Here is a 22,357-nt window from a genome sequence, read left to right as displayed (position 1 = left end):
GGCCAGAAATCCAATTAGAATATTATGATGAAATGCTAATTATTTCTTAGAAATAATTTTTGTTTAAATACTTACATGGACACGTTGAGGAAGCAGGTGAGCAGGAACTCGTTGTAGATGGCCATCGATATGAAGCGGCTCTCGTTGAACTCCGATGGCGCCTTCCGCACCATGATGCACAACCGAACGCCCCACGCCAGGAACAGGACCTCCACTGGAAAAGGGATTAAAATGGGAAGAGGATTAGTTCCGCTGAGCATTTCAGTGGCTGCCAAGCTTCACTTTGATGTCTAATTACCAAACCCGCAAAAAGGCAGCCGGCGAGTAAATATCTACAACGTTATTAAATCTATAAAGAGACTAGTTGGAACAACTGAACTTCCATGGCTTTCGTTATATACTCTTCTTCATTGCTTGTTGCCCCCCAAGGCAAAACACTTTTTTTTTTTGGTAAATGTTCAAGCATGCAATTATAAATGAAATACGCGCTTTGGGTTGCAGCCAAGCCAAATGAAGTTATTTAGCAGCTGGCTGCTGCCAAAGTGCGTGAAAAGCGCGCGAATCTACGATAATTGTTGTCCGTGTGTGGCAGACAGAAGAACAAATGCAGATAGAAGCACTCGAGTCCTTCCTCAACTTTTTTAATTAAGCAAGCTGGCAAGTGGAACGTAGTTATTCCCGGGCAAAATTCACTCTGCTGCCGCTTCAACTCGGCTTGTGGCACGGACCTGTGTCGCCAGTTGGTTTATAAAAGCGCAAAAATCATTCATATATGGATTGGAGTGGACTTCGGTTTAGTCTCTACTGTTATTTAAATTTTCCTTCAACGGGTAGCAAAATATAAAAACATATATAAACCTTCTAAACAAAAATTTAAACAAAAAAGATTATTAAAGTTTATTTGAGATTTATACTTTCAAAGAATTAAGAAGAGCTTAAGAAGATAAAAAGTGGTCTACGCAAAACGCTCGAAAAATTGTCACTGGCTACGGTATAAAAAGCGGTCCACCCTAATACCCATGGCAAATGTCCAGTTGACATCTGCAGGCCAAGAGGAGAAAAAATATTGAATCTGGCGTAGAACTAACAAGAGCAGCAGGTGTTCGTGGGATTGAGCCTTAAGCTGGCCAGCCAACGAATTTATCCTGCTGCACTTTGCATTGCTCATATCCTCTTTGCCATTCATATTTTTTTCAGCCAACAGTGCGTATGGGTTATGCGTACATAGTAGCTCGTTCGGTGTTTTTTCACCATTTTGCAAAAAGACAGAGCTGCCTTTGAGTGGCCTTTGGGATGGCAAACAAGCCGGGTTTGCAGCCTTATTGAATTAGGTATTCCCCCAACTTACTCGAGGTGAATGTGTAGTCCCACCAGTCGGTTTTGCAGAGGAACGCCTTCAGGTCGTCGGCAGTGCGCCCAACCACAACATCTGGAGGCGAGACGAGTGTCCTGACCAGCAGGCAGGTTCCGATGGCCCCACAGATGATTCCCAGTCGCTTCAGCAGGGCGGCATCGGTGATTTTCACAGCCTTTGCCGAACGAACTCGGAAAATCACAGATATCCTTTGGGCAATATCATTGAATTGGTTGTGGTTTTGGGGGTTAATAAAGGGCCATTATTTCTTACCGCCAGGTCTTTAGCATCAGAGCTCCGTAGGTCAATGAGAATCCAATCTCACGTAGCCAAATGCGAGCGGTGCAGGTGTAAAGATTGGGATTGGGATACATCACAATGTTCTGCAAGTAAAATAAATATTTTTTATACAATTGTAGGTGACTTAAATAATATTGAATTTTAAATTATATAAAGCAGTAAGCATGAAGTTTTGAAGTTAAGTTATCTTTAGTAACAAATCAAAATAAATGACCCAATTTTAATGTTTCCATGTATTAATTTCTCTTAAATGTTCCACAAAACCACTACCAGACTTCTTGTCATGCTTTTTGTGACGTTTTCACCCGAAAAAAATTGTTTTCTTACACTGGCTAATCTGCCGGATGATCATGGAAAATGAGAAGTGCAAGCCAGCACTTGGCTTTCAGCCTCCACTCGAACAAAACCCAAACTTATGCGACAATAAGCCTACTTCGATATTGCGGCCTGTCAAGGACAATAGGTTATTTCAACACTTGGATTGGCTTCTATTTTCGGTATTCTTCACGCCTTGCACATATTAAAAAATCATAAAGCAAACTGTGCTGACAGGGACCCTCGTCCTGGTCCTCATCCCCAATCCCATCCCTATTCCCATTCCCATTCCCATTCCCATCCCCGTTTTCGTTCTCATCATCGTCCTGTGTCCATTGTGTGCTCGTCAAGAGATACTCATGGCGGCTAAATAAATCTGCCACACATAAATAAAAAAAACCCCGGCAACGGATGTTCGATGAACTCTCGCTTAAAGTTGTTTATTTGGCCGGCATCCCATTAGTTTCTTTCGCCAGCCATAAATCAATCAAATTAAATTGTGTAGAAATTGATGGGAATTGGGTTCGAGTTCGGTTTTTTGGAGTGGCGATAGATGGTTGGTTGGTTCTGTTTGCCAAATGGTTTCCTATCTCATTTTTCACCGAATGCAAATTTCACGTCTATTTATGCTTTTCAGCGCTGAATGCTTCCATTGAGTTGTAATAATGTTCAACGGACTCGTTTAGCCGGTCGAAAAATGTTTCAATTCGACGAGTGGCAGTTAAGCGAATGCATCTGTTAGATGGCTCTTAATTACTTCGGCCTGCAGTGAAATCGAGCATTTGCCATTGGATTATACCACTCAATTGGCAGGGCTTAATTGAAGCAGTTTATTCCGTTTGTTGAATGAGTAATGATCTACTTTACTTACCGTGCAGTAGATGAAAAAGGCGCCCAAGGCGATGACCCGCAACAAAGCCGGACTGGCGGCCCTTACAACCTGCAAAACAAGACAATTCCAATTAGTTTCCGGCAGCAGAAAGTTTGCAAATTTTAATTGAAATCGTTTAATCCGCACAATTTCCCAAGGACGCAGCGAAATCACTGCAGGACTTCGGTTCGAGGTGGTTCCCTCACACTTGGCAGGATTTGGGGCGGCATGTTTAGCGCCATTTAATTAGTTTGGACACACACACACACTCACACAGGCAGTAACACACACTCAAACACACACTCAAACACACACCATCTTACACCCGTTGGGGACATGAGCGGAGACACAAATGCGACAGAATCGCATTACGAATGAAAACAGTTTAGTTGGCTAGTTGCCTTGGGACGCGGGCAAGTGGAACGGGAAAGGGGGAGATGGGGGAGGTGGGGGAGTGGGAGATAGGGGGGATGGGGAGGTAACTGGGGACTTGGATAGATGGTGAGCTGGGGAAAGACAGCACACAAATGTCAGACAGCGACAAGGGAATAGAACAACTCACTTCCTTTAGCCACTAGCCCTTCTCCAACATGCATTCACTGAGAAAAAATCACAGGGGAATACAATTAAGCAAAATAAAATAGAACTGAAGGCAATAACAAAACTCAATAAAAATGTAAATTTAAAGTACTGAAACGAAATTACTACAAAAATAATTTCACACTTAATTAACCGATGTTAATATGAGATTTTCATTGAGTAAACGAAGGATTTCTTAAAGATTAAGATATATTTTTCAAACAAATAAATAAAACCTTAAAAAATTTAATTTAAATTATCTAAAAGCTGTTTACATATTTTTCATTAATTTAATGCAATTAATGGAATTGCAAAAAGATTTTCTATTTCCTGCTCAATTTGTTTTTAATTTAAATTTAAAGTTTTAGCCCAGTGTATATATATTACATCCGCAGTGGACGGGAAAGTTGCGAATGGTTTAAATCCAAACGCCAGAGACAATTGGACGCCGGCAGCTGGACTTGTCCTCCGTTCTCCGTTCTCCATTCTCTGTTTTCTATTCTCTGGTCTAATGAGCGACCAAGTGACACTCGGAGTTCATCTTGTGGGGCAGGACCTCTCCGCATCCTCTGCCGCCAGGCAGGAAACCAGCGGAAGTGGGTGTGTGGCCAGCTGTGCGAATGTTTGCACTTCCGCTTATGCGCGACTATATCCGCTGTCCTGTTGGCTTGTTGGCTTGTTGCCGCCTGTCATCGGGATGTTGACGGCCCGGATTCCTGGATGGCCGGACTGCACGTTCAAAATTAACTCGATTCTAACAATGGTAAGCCGCTTAGCGGCACAATGATGACAGCGGCTTAGGTTGGCCCTCTCCGGGATCAGCGGTATTTGACAGCGCGCACTGTCACGCATTAAAAATATATACTCAGAAAACAGAAAAACAAACGACGGACAGGTTCCGACTGCTCGGGGATAATGCCATTACAATGGTTTGACAATTTTGGCATGGAATTTCAAAGATTTATCAGGGCTTTTAATTCCACAACTGTTAGTCGGAACAAAGCTTTTAAGAAGGCAGATTGGAATTCGTTTTGCTTTAATAGCAAATGGTTAGTTTGTTTTTTGTGATAACACTTCCGGTACAGAATAATTGCATGAAAAGTAGTTGTGTGTATGGAGATTTAAATTGAAAACACTTCTCTGTTAAAATGGGGGATATATGAAAACACAGATTTCCTATTTCATTTACTTTAAATTATCTAAATGTAGCTTTAATACGTTTTGATCTGACAACAAATTAAATGGAAATGCAAACTTCTATGAAAACCAAAACCAGAAATAAAATAAAAAGTGAATTGGCAAAGCACATAACTTCTGTTAGGAGATATTTTTTAGTTTTTCCGGAACGCTTTAAGCTGTTGATATAAACCTGCTGGCGTTGGCAGAAAGGAAATGCCAAGGCCTCCTGGCAACCCACTGATATTCTACTTAGGGCGCTAAAGTGCAGAGTGTTGGAGGAGTACCTCCAGTATGACTCCCGGGGAAACCCACTCACCTTAACCTGCTGGTAGCGGAAGGTGAACCAGGCGGCTGGGGGCAGGAGGCCAATCACGATGCAGGCCAGCGCCAGGATGCTCGTGCGCATCGGCCAGTTTAGGGCGGCGATGCAGGGCGAGGAGTCCTCGCAGGAGTCACAGCCCTCGGCGCAGGGAAGGCACTCGTACTCGCTGTTGCTGTTGTACGTCGAGTTCTTGCCCTAATACATATTTAATGAGAGTAAGGCTCTTACGGCGGCGAACACTTGACGCGGCGGCATTCGGCATTTGGCATCAGCCATTCGCCATCCGCCATCAGCCATTGGCCATTCAACATTCAGTGCTCGGCACTTGGCCAAGATGACTTACCAGCATCAGCTTCTCGTACTCCTCCTCCAGCAGGCTGCCGTTGAAGAACTTGTGCTGCGACACGATGTCGGGGAAGTAGAATCCCTTGCGGCACAGGCATTTGTAGGAGCCGCGCCGAAATCCCAGTCCCATGATGGCCTCGCACTGCCAACGTGAAGTGCGGAAATGGAAATGAAAATTAAGTGCTGACTGCGGAGAATTTGGGGGCTCACACAGAGAAAAAACCAGTGTGTTATGCTGACCTTACACTATAAATCTTGGCATAATTCTGAGAGCCATAAGTTGTGGTTTTTATAATCTTAGGTTTTTGCAAACAGATTACATTGAGATTAAGAGTTATGAATAGAGGTTGCGGTTTAAGAAAACTGTGACTATTGCTTTTATGATTAGGTTTATTTTAGTAACCTTTAAATTCTTCCCAAAAATGTATGAATTTTTTAAAGAAATTATTAAAGAATTGAAGCTTCTTGAAAATGATTTTAACAAACAAATGGGTTTCTTTGTATAATTTTGAAAGACAACTTATCTCATTGAAATTACTTGACAGCAATAAAATTTATGTTTTTTCTCTGTGTACACAGACTGATACCCACCATGGTGGTCCGCTGCTTGCACTTGTCCGTGCCGGCGAAGATGTTCAGCGGCCGCTTGGTTCCGGGAGTGTGGCGCTGCGGACACTGGTCGATGTCCACGCGCCGCAAGTCGATATCGATGCCAGATGTGCCCCTGCAGGAAACACAGAAAAACAAGGCATCAGCATCAGCATGAGCATGAGCAGAAGGCGTTAAAAATTTATGTTATTAATTTGTCAGCCTAACAATCAACTGGGCGGCACTTAAGCCAAATGGCGCCATTTATAAACTGGATTCAATAAGACCTGTGCGCCGACAGCCTTCGATATTTATGGACGTGGTCGGAGGGAACGTGGTTCAGTTCGCCAGTTCTCGGCGATAACAAACAATAAATTCCTGCCCTGATTGTGCATATGTCTGGGTGCTAGGCCCATGTCCAAGATTTCGCACAAAAGGATAAACTAACATGCGTGCTTGGTTCCGGCTTCCGGGGCTCAAAAAAAAAAAAAAATAGCAGAAAATTATTTTCTTGCTGTCGCTGACGGGAAAAATAGTAGGTGGAGTTGTGGAAGTTGGAGGAGTGGGTGGGGCTGGGAATGGGTTGGCCTTGTCGTTTTACAAAGACATAAAGCCATGAAAAGGGTGCACTAAGCTGTCGACCCGTGGTTGCGCCCCCTCGTCAGCTAGTTGAAATCCCTGTTTCGCCTGTATGGCCTGTATGCCTCCACAAAGGTCGCAATGGCAATGGCAATGGCAATGGGCAGCCACCCAATTACACGCATACCTAAGCAAAATCATGGAGGGAGACAGCTGGAGGTTCTCGGCCGGAACACATGTAGAATTTTACGCATAATCTCAGCCTTCCTACTCGTCCGCATTTTCACGCCGGAGCCGTGGCTCTCCCCCTCCCCCTCCCCCGCTTTTCCCTTCTACGGCTTTTTCTTGGCCGGAAAAGTTTTCTTGCGGCATGATCCCTTCGGCATTTGCCTTGCTGTTTGTTTGCGAATTTCCCTCTTCTTTTCAAGGTTTTTTAAAGGGGTTTTCTTTAAAAGTTTCCACTGAAATTCTATTTGATATTCAATATTGTTGCAAGTGTGCAGTTTGTGAGGAGGTTACTGTTTTTAGGGTAATGAATAATATTTTCTATCATTTTATTTATGTAAAGATAACTAATAATTTCTTAAAAATACTTTCAATGCCTTACTTTAACTTCAGCAAGCGAAATTTCCAAGTCTCAAAACCCAAATTAAATTAAACGTTATAGTTTGCACTCGACATAAAAAAACCTTTCCTTTTCCAATTCAAAATTGAAAGTATAACAAATCGCCCATTATTCGGGGCAAGAGGCTCCCCCGAGAAGTGTGATTTCCATTTCGGTGCTTCAAAGAGTTTCGCAAGAACTTTCGTTTTCTTTTTTCAATATCCTGACTCCTTCGACGGCCATAATGTGTTTGTCCCGGCCATATCCGGTAGCCATTGGATGGGGATGGGGCAAGGATTCGAATTCCCGGGATCGGGATCCGGGATCCGGGACCCGGGACTCCAGCAGACTGCCTGTCAGTTAATATTGACATATCAGTTTGTATTTATTTGATTGTTTCTGACAACTTATTGATTGGGAAATTCGGGGGAAAAAAGGGCTAGTGGGAAGTGCACAGTGGCGGGACTGCCGGCTGCACAATGGCCATATTACATTATCGTAATGATTATGTTAATTCCCAGGCAGTTGATCCCAACGCCTTTGAGTCCTGCGAGCAGCATGTCCTTTTTTTCCACGTCCTTTGCCGTATTATTGGGACGGAATTCTCGGATATGTTTTCGTGTGTTATTCCTTATTTCTTATTTGCCTCTGCCATTTATTTGCTGTGGTTTCATTTTCCCAACTCGGCCGCTTTTCCTTTGTCTGTCTGGCTTTGTTGCTGTTGACAGTTTTTGAAGATAATTTGTAAACGGATATTAGAAAATAAGCTGATTGAGCCTGCCGAATGAGTTTGTCCTGTTTGCGAGCCAGAGATAAATGGATGGGGACATACAAACGTGTGTATGTGTGTGTGTGTGTGTGTCTCATATTGATTTATTAGTTTGCGCCTAAAGCTATTTGGCAATGGCTGCTGATGTGACAATGTTTGCCTATCGCTCGGACACTTGATTTATATGACAGACGCCTTTTCAGAGAGCTCTGCCTAATGCCTACAAATGAGCCATAATCGAGGTTGTGTTTGTGTGTGTGTTTTTCGGTGACCGAAATAAGGTCCAATGACGAAATTTTGTCAGCCAAGCCTGTTGAATTCAAATTAACCGTGACATATTGGCAGCAGCTTGACTTGAATTGGTTCGTAATTTAATAGGCTGGGTATTAATTTCTGCCATTATTGCAGTTTAAAGCTTGGCAAAGAGAAATCACAGAACATTTTGCAATAGAGTACTGGATACCAAGGAGTGCAGCTTGACATTCGAGGCACGTGCAACAAACACGCACTACGTGAATAAGTGAAATGCATCTGCAGAGAGTTACACTCACATCCTTGAGCCCGCCGCCACACGTTGCACGTACCAGCTATTTAAAACTGGCGACAGCCGGGCTCCCTTGCTGCCCCATTTGCGGGTTCATAAAGATGCTTGTGCTTTGCTGCCGCGTAACCAAAATATGGCAGCAACTTTATTACAGCGAACGTAATGGCATATACCGTTCACACCCAAACTGAACAAAACCGAACCGAACCAAGCGAAACCATCACGCATAGCGTTTTGTTGCCAGTTTGTAAACAACTCATCTGCTGGAGCCGCGCCACATTACGTATACGCCATGCGTGCCCAATTTTCGGTCGTGGCAGCTAATGCACATAATCAGGTTTGTAGTTTGCACCTCGGCGGCAAAGTGAGCTGCGGCCTGTAGGCCAAACCAGTGATGGCTGGCTTCTAGCTCTTTCATAATTTTAATAGTTATGGTTTAAGCCGTGTTAAATTTGATTTTCGTTTTCTACACGTTAGTTCTACTTACTATTCAAAATTGAATTTGGTGGCGTACATAAATATTTAAAACAAATAAGAATTCATTTACATTGCAAATTCAAAATAAATTTTTGTATACTATACAATATTATTAAATATTTAGGTGGCTTAAAACAACAATTTCCAATTTACAATTTACGCAAAGGAGACCGAAAAGTAGATTCAGCCATAACTTGTTCAATTTAAGTCTGATTCCAAAGTGGCATACCCCTAAACGTTTTTGATCGCATCCTTGATACAACTGCATTCAAAGATTTTCATTTTCCGGTCGAAATTTTGACCCCAAAAAAGGAAATATTGTCAGCACTGACCAAAACTCTTAATGTGCCATATTTGCCAGCCAGCGAGGCAACCTTCATTTACAAACTAATTTCAAATCCGGCCCGATGGCAGGACCAAATGGATGTCAATCCCTTTATGCCGTTGTGAAGCGTGGAAATACGGTTTAAAGCGAGAATAAATTTAAGCCTTAAATTTGAAAAAGTGAAATATGTTTTTGGAGGGAGGAAAACATTCCAAGAAACAAACTTGTAATATTCAACTAATTCTTAACCTTTTCTAAACAATTTTCCTCAGACTAAAATGTTTAGTTTTCAAGCCTCGAGCATCGGTGAAAATACCTGGCATGGCAAAACCCGAGCATTTGCTGAGTTTTCTGGAATTCTATAAGTTGCACATGCAAATCCATAATCAAGCACATATTCAGTTTCTGAAGCCGACTCACAAAGGCTGGCTTATTGCTTGATATTTGAGATTGCCGTTTCCGTTTGCATCATTATGCTGAGTCCCCGGGAAAATGTGGGGGGAAATGGTAAATGCAGGCACAAGCAGGCAGCCCAGAAGTAGGGGGCCAACTGAGCCATATTGCAGAATAAGTCAAGTAAATACAATGCGGGGATTACAATCCACATTTATAGCCGCCCCCTTGGCCCTGTTTAATATTGAAACTTTGTCGGGACCCGCAGAGTTGTGTGTCGCTAAGCGAAACTTAAATGAAATCAAATAAAATTATTGTCCCAGCAGGAGGTCCTTTGCCGGCAGGCCTCTCGTGTCCTTTCGCCACGGGGGACTAATGTGATTTGTGTTTTTCTCCGTTCTCCGTTCCGTTTGGCCAAATAATTTATAATAAAATTAACTTTAGCTTAATGTGGATGCTTATTGTTCAACTTGGCTTCGTTTCGTTTGGCTTTTCTGCCAGTGAGCCTGCATATTTCATGCAATTAAGAAAAATGAGGCAGCTACACACACCGCATAGCAAGTTAAATTAATTAGCAAGTTTCCGCCACGCTCCTCGTTTAGTATTCGCTTATTTTTTGTGTTCTTTCTGCTTCCGCCGCAACGTAAACAAATTAATTTTGCCCACTAATGGGAAACTGATAGCAGCACATTATTAACATGAGCCGGAGACGGACATGCTTTTGGATGTGGGATCCTGCCAAGACGGCCCAACTTTAGTCATTTTTCCACAGGACTCGCTCCGTAAGCCGCTGAAACAAATGAGCTTTGTTTTGACGTGCTCCTGCTGCCCAACTGCATTCTATTCCGGCCAAACTACGCGGGTTAAACTGGAACGAACTAACGAACTTTTAACATTTGCACATTAATTCTGGCGGCACTCTACAGTGGGAAAAGCAGAGGAAAACCAGGAGGAACTAACGAACTGAAGAATATCATTTACATATCTAACTAGCTTTTCTTTCAGCATTCGGTGATTCTTGCTTTCAACAATTATGACTGACAGAAAGTTTTTAACAATGAATCGAAACGCCACTTTATGTAAACAAGTTTTAAAGTTTGATTTGAAGAGCTGCTTATTAAGAAAATGTTTTGCAATTAAAAAAGTTAGAAAAAAAGTGAAGTATACTTTACTAATCAAAAGGAGTAATAAACAAATGAAGATTTTTCATCACTGTTAGATAAAAACTTGTAATCATCTTTAAATTTTTTCCCACATAGCAGAACTATAAAATCTGAAAGCAAATATAGCTCTATTTTTTTTGAGTGCCTCAAATCTCTGTCGAATCTATACTATTAGTTGAATTTTCCACGCCGGCAATTGCTACATTTTCCGCTTGACCCACGGTGCCTCCATCCACTTGTGCGGACTAAATTTATGTTGCAACTAATTGCAGGCAGTTGCTGGGCTTCCGCCAGAGGCAGACAGTTTCCTTTCGCACGGAGGTCCTGTCCCCAGGAGCAAAGGCAGGAGCAGCCTCCCAATGCTTGACCTCTGAACCCGACTCCGTGAATTTTCCCTTCGGCTGCGTGTGAAATTTATTGAGCGTGGAAAGTCATCGAACGCTAAGTAGGCATGTGTGTGCGGGGATGAAGACCCAACTTTATAATTGATTGCTTTAATTAAATTTTGAGAACGCTGTCTGCCAGCCCACCTGCCAGCGGAAATGGCTTTGGGGAGCAGAAGAGCAGCCATCGCATCCCTCGCATCCATCGCATCCATTCGCACCCGTGAGTAATTAAATTTTAAACGCTTACTTGTGCCAAAGCGAACTGCTTGCAATAATTACGGAAGCCATTAGGCAAGCTCTCAGTTGAGGGGGGCGGAAAATGTCGGAAAAATTTCCACACAGATATGCTTTTCCCGTGGCTGCAGTTGGTTCTACTTTTGTTCCTTGGGCTAACAGTCACGTGGACCAGCTTGAATCGCATCGATTGGCCGAAACGACACTTGGGATGGTGGCAGAAGCAGTACTACCAATCAAATTGTGAGTCTCTTATACAAACAAACTATATTGTATAGTCTTTTTTTGAAACAATTTCATTTATTGCAAAATTAATTAATTAGTTACCCCAAGTCATTTGATTAAAATAACAAAACTTTAAATGTTCAATTATAAATTGCTTTAATTGAATGAGTTAATGAAATATATTTATCTTTGTGATTTTATTAACTAGAAAAGTTGTTACGGTTGAAATATTATAGCATTTTATTATCTTTGAAAATAAAGAGAAATTTAATTTGTTGTTTTTTAATGACTTGATTTGTTTTCTACCTTTTAGGGAGGCAAAGACTGCGATTTACAACTACTCCCAAACCTGGGGCCACTCCAGAATCGCAAGAGATGCGATTGGTGTATCCCTGCTATTGCTATAAGCCATCACTCAAAGGATTGGCAACTGCCAGTCCAGTTGAGAAGCGAATGATTGAACCAAAAGAACTTTTTTACCTGAATAAATAGTCAACTTTTTGCTGATATAAGTACGGAGAATACTCAAAAAGGAATTATATTTAAGTATGCAAAGCTGTTGAAAAAAAAATGCTTAAACATTCTTTCCATTAAGTTTGGGAAAGTTCCCAGTTAAACTCTTTTTCCTGTCTGGAAAATCTTCACTAATCCCGGACTTTAAATCATTGCCGTAGCTGTTGTTTATTTGTTGAAGATTTTTAAGACAACAAGCTGATAAACCTCACGCACTCATCCCTTCCATCCGACCAGTAAAAGCAATTTCAGCCAGTCGAAAAACAAAAGCACGTAATCCTGGCCACTCCCCACTGACTCACTAACTCAGCCACTAAGTGAAAATAGTTTTCTGGCCAAAATGTTGTTTTTTCTTCTCTCTCTGCAATCTGCTGTCTGTTTTGCTGTTTTCTGCTGCCAGCCATTGATAATTGCGAATTATGGATGAAGTAGAGTGGAAATGCAGACAGCAACGATGACTGAGTGCCACGCCCACTTTTTTCGAGCCCACGCCCAGTCAGCATTTTGTGGTAAATATCAAAGAGGTTTTCATTCACCAGTTGTCATTAGGATGATTGCCTCAATTTATGAAGTCGCTTCTATTTTTACCTTTAGACTTTATTCAGATTTGATTTCTTGGAAATTTGTGAATTGGTAGCTCGCACTTGAAATAAATCAATTCTTTCAAAGAATTTAATTTAACCAATGCCGCAAAAATAGAAATGATTAAATTTAAACGAGTTCCTTGAATTTATTGATTTGCAGAAACATCAATGTTGAGCTCATTTGAATAAATATTTGGTTCATCGCTTTTTTTTTCTGCGATTCCTGCCAACTTGGCAGCAATATTCAATTGAAAACTTCCCAAAGGGCCGAAAAAACTATTAAGAGAGAAAAGGGAAGAAAATAAAAATTATTTAAAGCACAAAAAGGGCCTGGGGAGATTGGAAATAAAGATAAAAAGATAGCACGTAATAAAGTTTCATAAGATGTTGTGCTCTTTTTAAAGTAGTCTCTTTTTTGACCCGGTGCGTGAGTGGAATTTGGTAGCATTCGATGTTGGGCGAAAGCACTAAAACTTAAACTCAGTTGGTGGCACATTGCACGTGCCACACTAGCCGAAGGAAAGGCCAAAAACGATGGCCAAGAGCCGCCATTCAACTATTCAATTACTTTTCCTGTTTCTAGACAAAAGCCAAAAACTGGCACTCGCTCAGTTTTCCGGCTTTCCCGACCATCCTGCTGTCGCTGGCAGTTGCGGGTGCTGGCTGGGAAAACTGCAATGGCGCGCTAAGTGAGAGCAGAGCAGTTTTCCTTCGAATTTCCCATGCTGCGAATTATTTATAAAATGCGCATCTGGCGGTATCCGTCATGTGCAAGAATTGTGCAGGCGACAATGTAACCCGTGCACAGAAAAAATCGAATAGGTCATCCGAATCGATCAAATTGGAATTGAAATGAAAATTTTTTTAACTAGCAATAAATTTCCATTTTAAGTGCACTGAGTATATATCCATGAGAGTGATATTTTATATTGATTTTATATTTTTTCTGACATTTTTTTGGCATGAACTGAAAGACCAAAACTAATTATAAATATTTTTTTAAAGTTGTATGATGGATTTTATTTTTGATTTCGTATTTTTCCTAGTTTATTCGAACTATAAACAGTATTATTTTTTTTTGTTTACTCACTTGAAGTGGTAGGTGCCGTTCTCATAGCCAAAGAATGGAACCGTGTAGGTCAGCATCCAAATGTTGCCGCCGCCGCAGTCGTAATACGGTTTTGACCATCTGCCGTCCTCGTATTTCACAGCCAGCGTGTCGTCCTCGATGCGCTCCTCCGTGCGGTTCGAGTACAGATGAAAAGCTGCAAGAGGAAGAGCAGAAGAGTGCAACAGGGGGGTTTCAATAGCGTTATCCATTATGCAAACTGTAATTAGAGGACCCAGAAATCGATAAGCCTTTCACGGCAGTCAGCAGCTCTGCGATTCAGCGAGCTGTTCAGGGCACCACCCAAAGGAATACACAGCGAGAAATTGAAAGCGAAAGTAAACAGAAAATTTAATAGGATCGAAAAAATATTGTCGTAGTAAGAATATTATATTATAAAGCCTACACAACTAACCAGAACTAATATGTTATATTTTTTATATTGTATTAAATAAAGGTTTAAATTGAAGCATATCCTTTTTTTGTTGAGATATAAGGAAGAACTGTCGGTTCTACTTATCCTTTGTTAAATTATAAAAATTATTTTTGGATGGCTGCCACTTTTTTCATTTTGCTCAGTGTTTCACCTTGATAATTTGCATTGCCTAAGCCAATTCTGCGGCTAATGACTTTATAAGTGCGAACACGCGACCTTGGATGACTCGGGAGTCCTCTGATGAATAAACCAAAAATGACAAGACATTAAAAACAAATCAGGAACTGCAAGTTGGCATATAAAAACCGCTTTCAAGGGAATTTATCCTTTAGAAGTCTTAAATCCAACGAGTAAGATGAAGAAGCCATTTTTTGAACGTGCTCATGTGGCGCCTCTTGAAAAGCGCATAAGTTCCTTGGATGCAAGTTACTACTACTACCGCGCTGCTTTTTTACTTGGATGGACGCCGCCCAAGGAGGCTCGGCTAAAATGGATATATCTCATATTAACCTTAACCACATCGTGGCTGGGAATAGTTTATCTACCACTGGGATTAACCCTCACTTATGTGAAACACTTCGATAGGTTCACACCGACCGAATTTCTGACCTCTCTGCAGGTGGATATCAATTGCATTGGAAATGTGATCAAATCGCTGGCCACCTTTTCCCAAATGTGGCGATTCCGTAAAATGAATGAGATGATTGTCTCTTTGGATCAGAGATGTGTTACTCCAACGCAGCGAGAAATACTCCATAAGGTTGTGGCTCGATCGAATCTAATTGTGGCCCTTTTCGTGGGTTCATACTTGAGTTTTGGCGCTCTGAACACTTTCACTTCGGTTTTGGCGGGCAAGGCTCCTTGGCAGCTGTACAATCCACTGGTGGACTGGACGAAAGGATATTGGCAGCTCTGGATTGCCTCGATCTTCGAGTACATTGTCGTCTCAACAGGAACGATGCAGGAACTGATGGCCGATACCTACGGAATCGTATTTATATCCTTGTTCAGGGGGCATTTGTCAATCCTTAAGAATCGCATAGAGAATCTGCGGCAGGATCCGGAGATTAGTGAAATGGAAAACTACGAGCAGTTGGTCGCCTGCATCCAGGATCATCGCACCATTATTCAGTGAGAGAATAAGCCAAAAGGTTTTTATATTTTCTTTAAAGATAACCATTTCAGATGTTCGGAAATCATTCGACCCATTTTGTCGATCACTGTTTTTACACAATTCATGCTGGTCGGCATTGATTTGGGTGTGGCCTCCATCAGTATTCTGTTCTTTGAGAATACCATTTGGACGATCATGGCGAATGTTTCATTTATCGTCGTCATTTGCGCGGAGTCCTTTCCCTTCTGTATGCTCTGCGAATATCTGATCGAGGACTCCACCAAAGTCAGCGACGCTATCTTTCACTCCAAGTGGATAACCGCCGAGAAGCGCTATAAATCGGCGATTTTATACTTTCTGCACAGAGTACAGAAACCTATTCAATTTACAGCCGGCGCTATTTTTCCCATTTCGGTGCAGAGCAACATTGCCGTGGCGAAGTTTGCTTTCACCATCATCACAATCGTCCAGCAAATGAATCTCGGCGAGAAGTTTTTCAGTGACATGGCGAATGGGGAATAGAGCCTTAAAGTGCTGTGCAAAGAGAAGTTTTAAAACTAATATTTGCATCCCGACACTTGCACCATGTAGCATGTAGCACGTAAGTGCTTGCACACGCACTAAACTTTGTAGAAGTTCCGCACACACTTGAGGACTTCAAGCAGCTTTAGAGGACCATGAACTTTGTGATGAGAGGATATTAAACCCGCCTTTCTGCATTGTTTAATATGTGCATTCAGATTGATTGCTTACTGCTTTGTTAAACATATTAGGCTTCGTTCAAAAAGAAAATATAATATAAAGGTTTAGTTGAATTATGTTTGATTAATCTGTTTTTTTAATAAAATGAATTTGTAGGTACAACTTCAGATATTTCTAGGAAAGGTATAATTTAAATTGACTCTTTAACTTTAACTGCTTACCCCCTAACTTAAATTTAACATAACCCTTAAAATTCATTTTCGAAGGATCTAAATTCAAGCAAACAATTATAAACAGTAGGTATATTTTTTAAACTGACAATCCTTAATTGATTTATTAACTACTGCCCCCCACCAATTAACTATTAAGCCAGCTAATTGCCAGTTGACAGGCCTGCTTGCACTTTAATAATAAATCCCCGTTGGCAGTTAACACCTGACCAGTGGTTAACTCAAATTACAGGCCACAAAACGAAGGGGCGTGGCTTTGCCAGGGAATCGGGCACCTGTTCAATTAGCGAGGGCATGGATAAAAGTATAAAATGCAGGTGAGAGATTCTAAACAGTTAGTAAACATGGTGCTGTTCGAGCTGATTAAACCGGCTCCGTTGACGGAGAAAGTGCAGTCCCGCCAGGGAAACATATATCTGTACAGGGGCATGTGGATTATAGGTTGGATCCCTCCGAAATCGGGAATCCTGAGATATGTGTATCTCTTCTGGACCTGCGTGCCCTTCGCTTTTGGGGTGTTCTATTTGCCAGTGGGCTTTATCATCAGTTATGTTCAGGAGTTCAAGAACTTTACGCCTGGAGAGTTTCTCACCTCGTTGCAAGTGTGCATTAATGTGTATGGTGCCTCGGTGAAGTCAACCATCACCTATTTGTTTCTTTGGAGACTGAGGAAAACGGAGATGCTATTGGACCACTTGGATAAGAGGCTGAGAAATGAAAGTGATCGGGAAAAGATCCACAATATGGTGGCACGTTGCAATTATGCCTTTCTGATCTACAGCTTCATTTACTGCGGATATGCGGGATCGACTTTTCTATCCTACGCACTGAGTGGCCATCCTCCGTGGTCCGTTTATAATCCTTTTATAGACTGGCGCGATGGTTTGGGCAGCCTGTGGATCCAGGCGATCTTTGAGTACATAACCATGTCCTTTGCCGTGCTGCAGGATCAGCTTGCCGATACGTATCCTTTGATGTTTACCATTATGTTCAGGGCACATATGGACATTCTTAAAGATCATGTGAGAAATTTGCGCACAGATCCGGATTTAAGTGAGGAAGAGAACTATCAGGAGTTGGTTAACTGCGTAATGGATCATAAGATGATACTCAGGTAAAATAACTCTGATTTTATATAATTATTAATTTATTAGTTAAATAATTTATTTCCCAGATGCTGCGATATGATTCGACCCATGATTGGGCGCACTATTTTCGTGCAGTTTGCCCTAATTGGATCCGTTTTGGGTTTGACTTTGGTGAATGTGTTTTTCTTCTCGAACTTCTGGAAGGGAGTGGCCTCCCTTTTCTTCGTCATCACCATCCTGCTGCAGACGTTTCCCTTCTGCTACACCTGCAACCTGCTAATCGATGATGCCATGGACCTGTCCAACGAGATTTTCCAATCGAATTGGGTGGACGCTGAGCCACGTTACCGGTCCACATTGGTTCACTTCATGCACCACGTCCAGCAGCCGATTATTTTCATAGCAGGAGGCATATTTCCCATCTCCATGAACAGCAACATAAGCGTGAGTTAGGAACTTCCTTATTCCTTGGAACCCAATTCCATACTTGACCTCTTTTTTCTGCTTTTAGGTGGCCAAGTTCGCCTTCAGCATCATTACAATAGTGCGGCAAATGAATCTGGCCGAGCAGTTCCAGTAGAATTAGCTCACAAAAATGATTTCGAATTGTCCTGCACCCCAAAAGTCCCCACAAAAAAAGAAAAAAAAGCCCAGTAGCTATTCTTTATGCCCGTGATTTGCATAAAACGGGTATATGTTGTGGCTTATCTGGTAAGATTTGGCTGATTTAGTTGGTGAATGGTAATGCGAAAGTCAGACTGAATTTGCAAATTGCGTTAGCAGACGGAAATTACAAACAGCCAGACGTCGACGAGTGTAACAACAAGCCGTCTGAGCAAATGTTGGCCCACAGCTAAAAATTGTAGATGGGTGGAAGAACCACAGGAAGTACATATAACCGTTTACATATTGTATGCGATTTTTATTTAAATTTTATGTTAAACACGTGACTTGTAACCAGCAAAGAGGCGGAGCTGGAATATAATAATATAAAACGGATCGCCCAGACTGTGGCAAAAGCAAATATTATGACATATTTTTGCGGTTTACTTGCCGCACACGCGTCACCATTTCGCCCCCATACGACTGTGCCACATCGAGTACATAAACATATAGAGGGCTTGGGATGGGGCAAGATATATGTTTGTGCTATGCCTCTGAAAATACGAGTAAGTATGTACAAATAGTAAACGGGAATGGACAATAGGAAAGCAGAAATGCTTGAAGGAGTCCACCTTCTTTTCGGCCAAGATTTTCCTGCCATCGAAACTTAAATTGAGTGGACAATAACTCACATTTATATGGCAATTTAAGTTTTATTCCTAGCTTTATCTGCCAATTTAGTAGTGGCCCTATTTAAGTTCGCAATATATTTATTTCAGAGTAGAAATATTTATAGAGATAATACTTGAATAACTCGTATTTAATATCTATTTAATTATAGAGATAATACTTAAATAACTCGTATTTAATATCAGATAGATAAGAACACATTAATATTTTTATTGTTTTCATAGTCATTCTTAAATTTTCTGCTGCTTAGCTATTTTATTTCATTTCTGCAACGGCAATAAAAAATTCTCTAATGATTGAACAAACACTCAATTTATGGATGACTTTCTAAAAATTCTCATTAGTAATTAGTCTAAATTACAGCGTTGAGTGCACTCAAATCGACTTTATTAATCATTTGCTGAACATTACAGCCAATGAAGTGATTTCAATGAAACTGAAATAGCTATTAAAAGCAGTTGATTCGTATTGATTGCGCAATTCGCTGGATCGACTGGCGCTAGCATTCGGGAAAAATGTTATTAATTATGCAATGAAAAGGTAATTACCCCGCGAATTGGCTTTTTTCGGCTGCAAATAAAGAGAAGCAACATTTGCATTGTGCACCGCAAATACATAATCAAATTAATTGCGCATGAACTGGCCACAAATTGGTTGTGGTGTGAAAATGCCTCAACTGTTGAAATGTCCTTGGGAAAAGTGAAAGAATTTAATAGAGCCGCATTAAAGCAATTTGCGCGACACCAAGAAAGTTTCCAGCGCGAAAGTTTTTCCGCCAGCAAAGTTCAAAGGCGAGTGCAAATATGCAAATGTGCATAAATCGAATGACAGCCATCCGGTCGAAGTTTCAGCACCCCATTAATCATATTTCGCCGGGGCTTATAGGAGTTTTTAGCGTTAGATAAATTACCCAATGCCAAACATGAACACGGCCCAAACGGAACCCCTTTCGGTTTATTGTTAGAGCTACAAATATAATTTGGCAAGTTCGCTTTTCTTCTTTTTCCTTTCCAGCAGTTTGTCCGTCTTTTCAATTTGCAAACAAACGAATGAGGAACGGACTTTTATCTATGGCAAATAGTTGGCTGCCAGCCTGCAATCAGCATTTTGGCCGGGCCAAAACGCTATTAGTATGCATGGTCCTGGCATACAACCCCCTTCCTTGTCTCCTGCACTCCCTCCCCTTCAATTTTCCACCCCCTCTGCAGAATGTTTGTTTTCGATTCCATTTGTTTTCCCTCAGCCGCAGAAGGGCAGTGTGTGGGTGTGTGTGTGTGAGTGTCAGAGTGTCGCAGCCAAAGTCACGGGGAACAATCGAACACGGCGTATACGTAATACGTATGCGGACAGCACACATTTTTCAACGGCATCTCATGCAATTTCGCCAATGCAATTTGCAGGCCCCAGAGCCTGCGGCCGAGTCCCCGGCATTTTGGCCCGGTTTTGGGACAAGGAGCGGTACTGATTACACAGTGGAAAATATTTGCTAGCTATGATCGAAAAAAGCAAAAGGAAAACATTGGGTGAAGGTCACTTTACCATTGCAAACATGAACTTTAATGGAATATGACCATCAGGCCTTCCTATGATTTGTTAAATTGTGATCTAAAAAGCTTAAAGTATGGTTGTGCAGTTGATTAAGTATTCGATTTATGTTTTAAAAATGTATTTAGAATTTGCTAATGATGAGGCAGATTAATGAGGTATTTAAAATTTTAATAGGACATTTAAAATCCATTAGCATTTGGTTGAATTTGATACTTTTTAAGTGCAGTAAACATTGATTTTATATTTGTTATTCTTGCCACAAGGGTACAAAAAAAGGAAATTTTGAATCCATTTTAGGTGATCGATATTTTCGCGCAGTGTACATGCCAGGGAAATACCAGAAAGCTCATGTACTAGCACAGCCACGGCATTTAGTATTAGTTGTAGGCAAGCAAACAAATAATTTGCATGCCAGCGCTGCACACGCAAGCCGGAAAAGGGGAAAGCCGGAAAATGCCGATGCGGGCCAGCGGAATGCGGGGGGAGGGGAAAGGGGGAGGGGGAGATGCAGAGGAACGACGTGGCGTAACCGTAACCTTTAATTTGCAAATTATTTTGAAATGTTGCGGCACGGTCGTGTCAAGTGCATTCGTTCGCTCGTTCGTTCGCGCCGTCGGTGTGGGCCAAGTTATGCAAACTGTCGGACAAGTGTGGGCTAAAAAGGATGTGCCAACATCATTAAAATTCATTCGACGCAATTCGCCCTCACTTCAGCTTTTATATTTTCGAAAATCCAATGGCGGATGTCTTGACAGAGTCGCAGAACCCGGCAGCTGATTAGCAAACGAGATGACGTGCCACACAAATGGGGCAGGGAGGCATAACGGCAGGCGGTTCTTGCATAAAATTAGCTTACACGCATCACTGTCAAATACGCCGGACACTCATGCAGAAGGCCGTGAGAATGGATTAGCTGTCCACCGGAGCAGACGGAATCCGGCTAATTACGAACGGAACCGTCCGGTAAATTGGCTCGGGTTCCCCCCAGGTAATTTCCATTTAAAGTGGACTCCCCAAGTTAAAGGCAACAATCCCTTTCCGTATATTTATTATTGCTTAATTGTTGCGCTGTCAGGCGGAGTTTTTGGTGCCTCTTTGGGCCATGATAAAGTCGAGTGAAATATACGCAATTAGGCTGGCCTAACAGCCATTCCTCACAGAATTCCCGGTGACAAATGAAGTCGCAGATTAAAGCCTCCCAAAAATAAGTATTCAATGCTATATATATGTATATGAGGCCGAATAGAGGTCGTCTTCGCTATCGGGCTGCCATAAATAAGGGCAAACAGCTATCCAGGCTGGAAATAAATCAGGAAACATACCCCCGCCCAAAAAGCATCCCCGAGATACTCACACTTAAGATACTGCTCGTTGCGGGCTATCACCTTCTCGGCGTTCTTGCGGGCGAGAAAGAACCACTCGGAGGTGTTGCCCAGATAGTGGTACTCCATGGCCAGATCCTTGGCGAAGACCGCTCCCAAGTTCGGAGGCGGCAGGCGGTAGGCGAACGGACAGAAGAGTCCCGGCTGCGCTGGATGCTCGTTCCAATCGAAGCAATTTCCGGCCGCGAATATATCATCGTCGAACTCAACCATTGATAGAACGGAGGCGTGCAGCAGGTTGACATCCTCCTGCACCGAACGGCCGGTCGTCTTGAAGATCCTGCCGGAGACAACGAGCAAGACACACATCGGATATTAGTTGCTGGCCAGCGCAAGAAATTCAATTTATGAGGCTGGCCTCCCCCGGGAAATTGCATTTAAAATGCATGTGCATGGCATTTAATAACGAATCAAAAATACTCTTACGTGAAAAATAAAATAGATTTTACTTGATTTTACCTAATTTTATCTACACATATTCAAGTTTTAAAAATATATTTAAAGATATAAAAATTTGATTGTTTACGAATTAACAAAAAAGTGTGCATCTTCAGAAAGTCAGCACTTATTTATTTGAAGGTTTCTTTTTATTATACCTCGTTTTAAATTTCTATAATTTCAGATATCTAAATATAACCTTTCAATACTAATTCTAATAAGAGACCGTTAACCGAATTATTTGTAAATTAGGAAGGCACGTAGCTCGGCTTAACCCAGAAAAGGCGCAACCCTTTTCGGAGGCAGGGCATGAATAATATAATACGTTTTGTTGCAACTCGAGCGGAGGAGGACCGAAAGTGGCTCAGT

General features: G+C 41.7%; 4 protein-coding genes across 5 annotated transcripts in view; 3 read left to right on the top strand and 1 right to left on the bottom strand.

The window, feature by feature from the left end:
• LOC108087714 overlaps positions 1–22,357 on the bottom strand; it is a 53,268-nt gene that overhangs the window by 6,592 nt on the left and 24,319 nt on the right. Inside the window, exons 3-11 of one of the 2 annotated variants that reach the window (XM_017185234.2) lie at positions 21,523–21,830; positions 13,740–13,914; positions 5,857–5,989; positions 5,264–5,407; positions 4,915–5,115; positions 2,841–2,909; positions 1,628–1,737; positions 1,349–1,563; positions 76–214 (exon numbers count right to left, since the gene is read on the bottom strand). In XM_017185234.2, coding sequence (XP_017040723.1) covers positions 76–214; positions 1,349–1,563; positions 1,628–1,737; positions 2,841–2,909; positions 4,915–5,115; positions 5,264–5,407; positions 5,857–5,989; positions 13,740–13,914; positions 21,523–21,830 — 1,494 coding nt within the window. The remainder of the gene's footprint in view (positions 1–75; positions 215–1,348; positions 1,564–1,627; positions 1,738–2,840; positions 2,910–4,914; positions 5,116–5,263; positions 5,408–5,856; positions 5,990–13,739; positions 13,915–21,522; positions 21,831–22,357) is intronic. The other variant, XM_017185235.2, reaches the window with a different exon arrangement.
• Positions 11,271–12,070, top strand: LOC108087719. Its single transcript, XM_017185239.2, has 2 exons — positions 11,271–11,570; positions 11,866–12,070. Exons 1-2 carry the CDS (start codon positions 11,438–11,440, stop codon positions 12,042–12,044), a joined length of 312 nt encoding a protein of 103 aa, XP_017040728.1. The 5' UTR covers positions 11,271–11,437; the 3' UTR covers positions 12,045–12,070.
• Positions 14,549–15,829, top strand: LOC108087715 (putative odorant receptor 59c). The gene is made up of 2 exons (XM_017185236.1): positions 14,549–15,324; positions 15,379–15,829. The coding sequence occupies exons 1-2, from the start codon at positions 14,549–14,551 to the stop codon at positions 15,827–15,829; spliced, it is 1,227 nt and encodes a 408-aa protein (XP_017040725.1).
• LOC108087716 (odorant receptor 59b) lies at positions 16,584–17,907 on the top strand. The gene is made up of 3 exons (XM_017185237.1): positions 16,584–17,353; positions 17,414–17,771; positions 17,839–17,907. The coding sequence occupies exons 1-3, from the start codon at positions 16,584–16,586 to the stop codon at positions 17,905–17,907; spliced, it is 1,197 nt and encodes a 398-aa protein (XP_017040726.1).

Source organism: Drosophila ficusphila, unplaced genomic scaffold (genome assembly GCF_018152265.1).
Source record: "Drosophila ficusphila isolate 14025-0441.05 unplaced genomic scaffold, ASM1815226v1 contig_414, whole genome shotgun sequence".
In the NCBI taxonomy this organism is placed as follows: domain Eukaryota; kingdom Metazoa; phylum Arthropoda; class Insecta; order Diptera; family Drosophilidae; genus Drosophila; species Drosophila ficusphila.
The sequence above is the reverse complement of the archived record's forward strand: the minus strand, read 5'-3'. Positions and strand labels throughout refer to the sequence as shown.

Coding starts and splice junctions, on each gene's coding strand:
- LOC108087719 (XM_017185239.2), top strand. CDS start 11,438: ATGCTTTTCCCGTGGCTGCAGTTGGTTCTACTTTTGTTCCTTGGGCTA. Junction 11,571..11,865: donor GCAGTACTACCAATCAAATT/GTGAGTCTCTTA, acceptor TCTACCTTTTAG/GGAGGCAAAGACTGCGATTT.
- LOC108087716 (XM_017185237.1), top strand. CDS start 16,584: ATGGTGCTGTTCGAGCTGATTAAACCGGCTCCGTTGACGGAGAAAGTG. Junction 17,354..17,413: donor GATCATAAGATGATACTCAG/GTAAAATAACTC, acceptor TTTATTTCCCAG/ATGCTGCGATATGATTCGAC. Junction 17,772..17,838: donor CCATGAACAGCAACATAAGC/GTGAGTTAGGAA, acceptor TTCTGCTTTTAG/GTGGCCAAGTTCGCCTTCAG.
- LOC108087715 (XM_017185236.1), top strand. CDS start 14,549: ATGAAGAAGCCATTTTTTGAACGTGCTCATGTGGCGCCTCTTGAAAAG. Junction 15,325..15,378: donor GATCATCGCACCATTATTCA/GTGAGAGAATAA, acceptor TAACCATTTCAG/ATGTTCGGAAATCATTCGAC.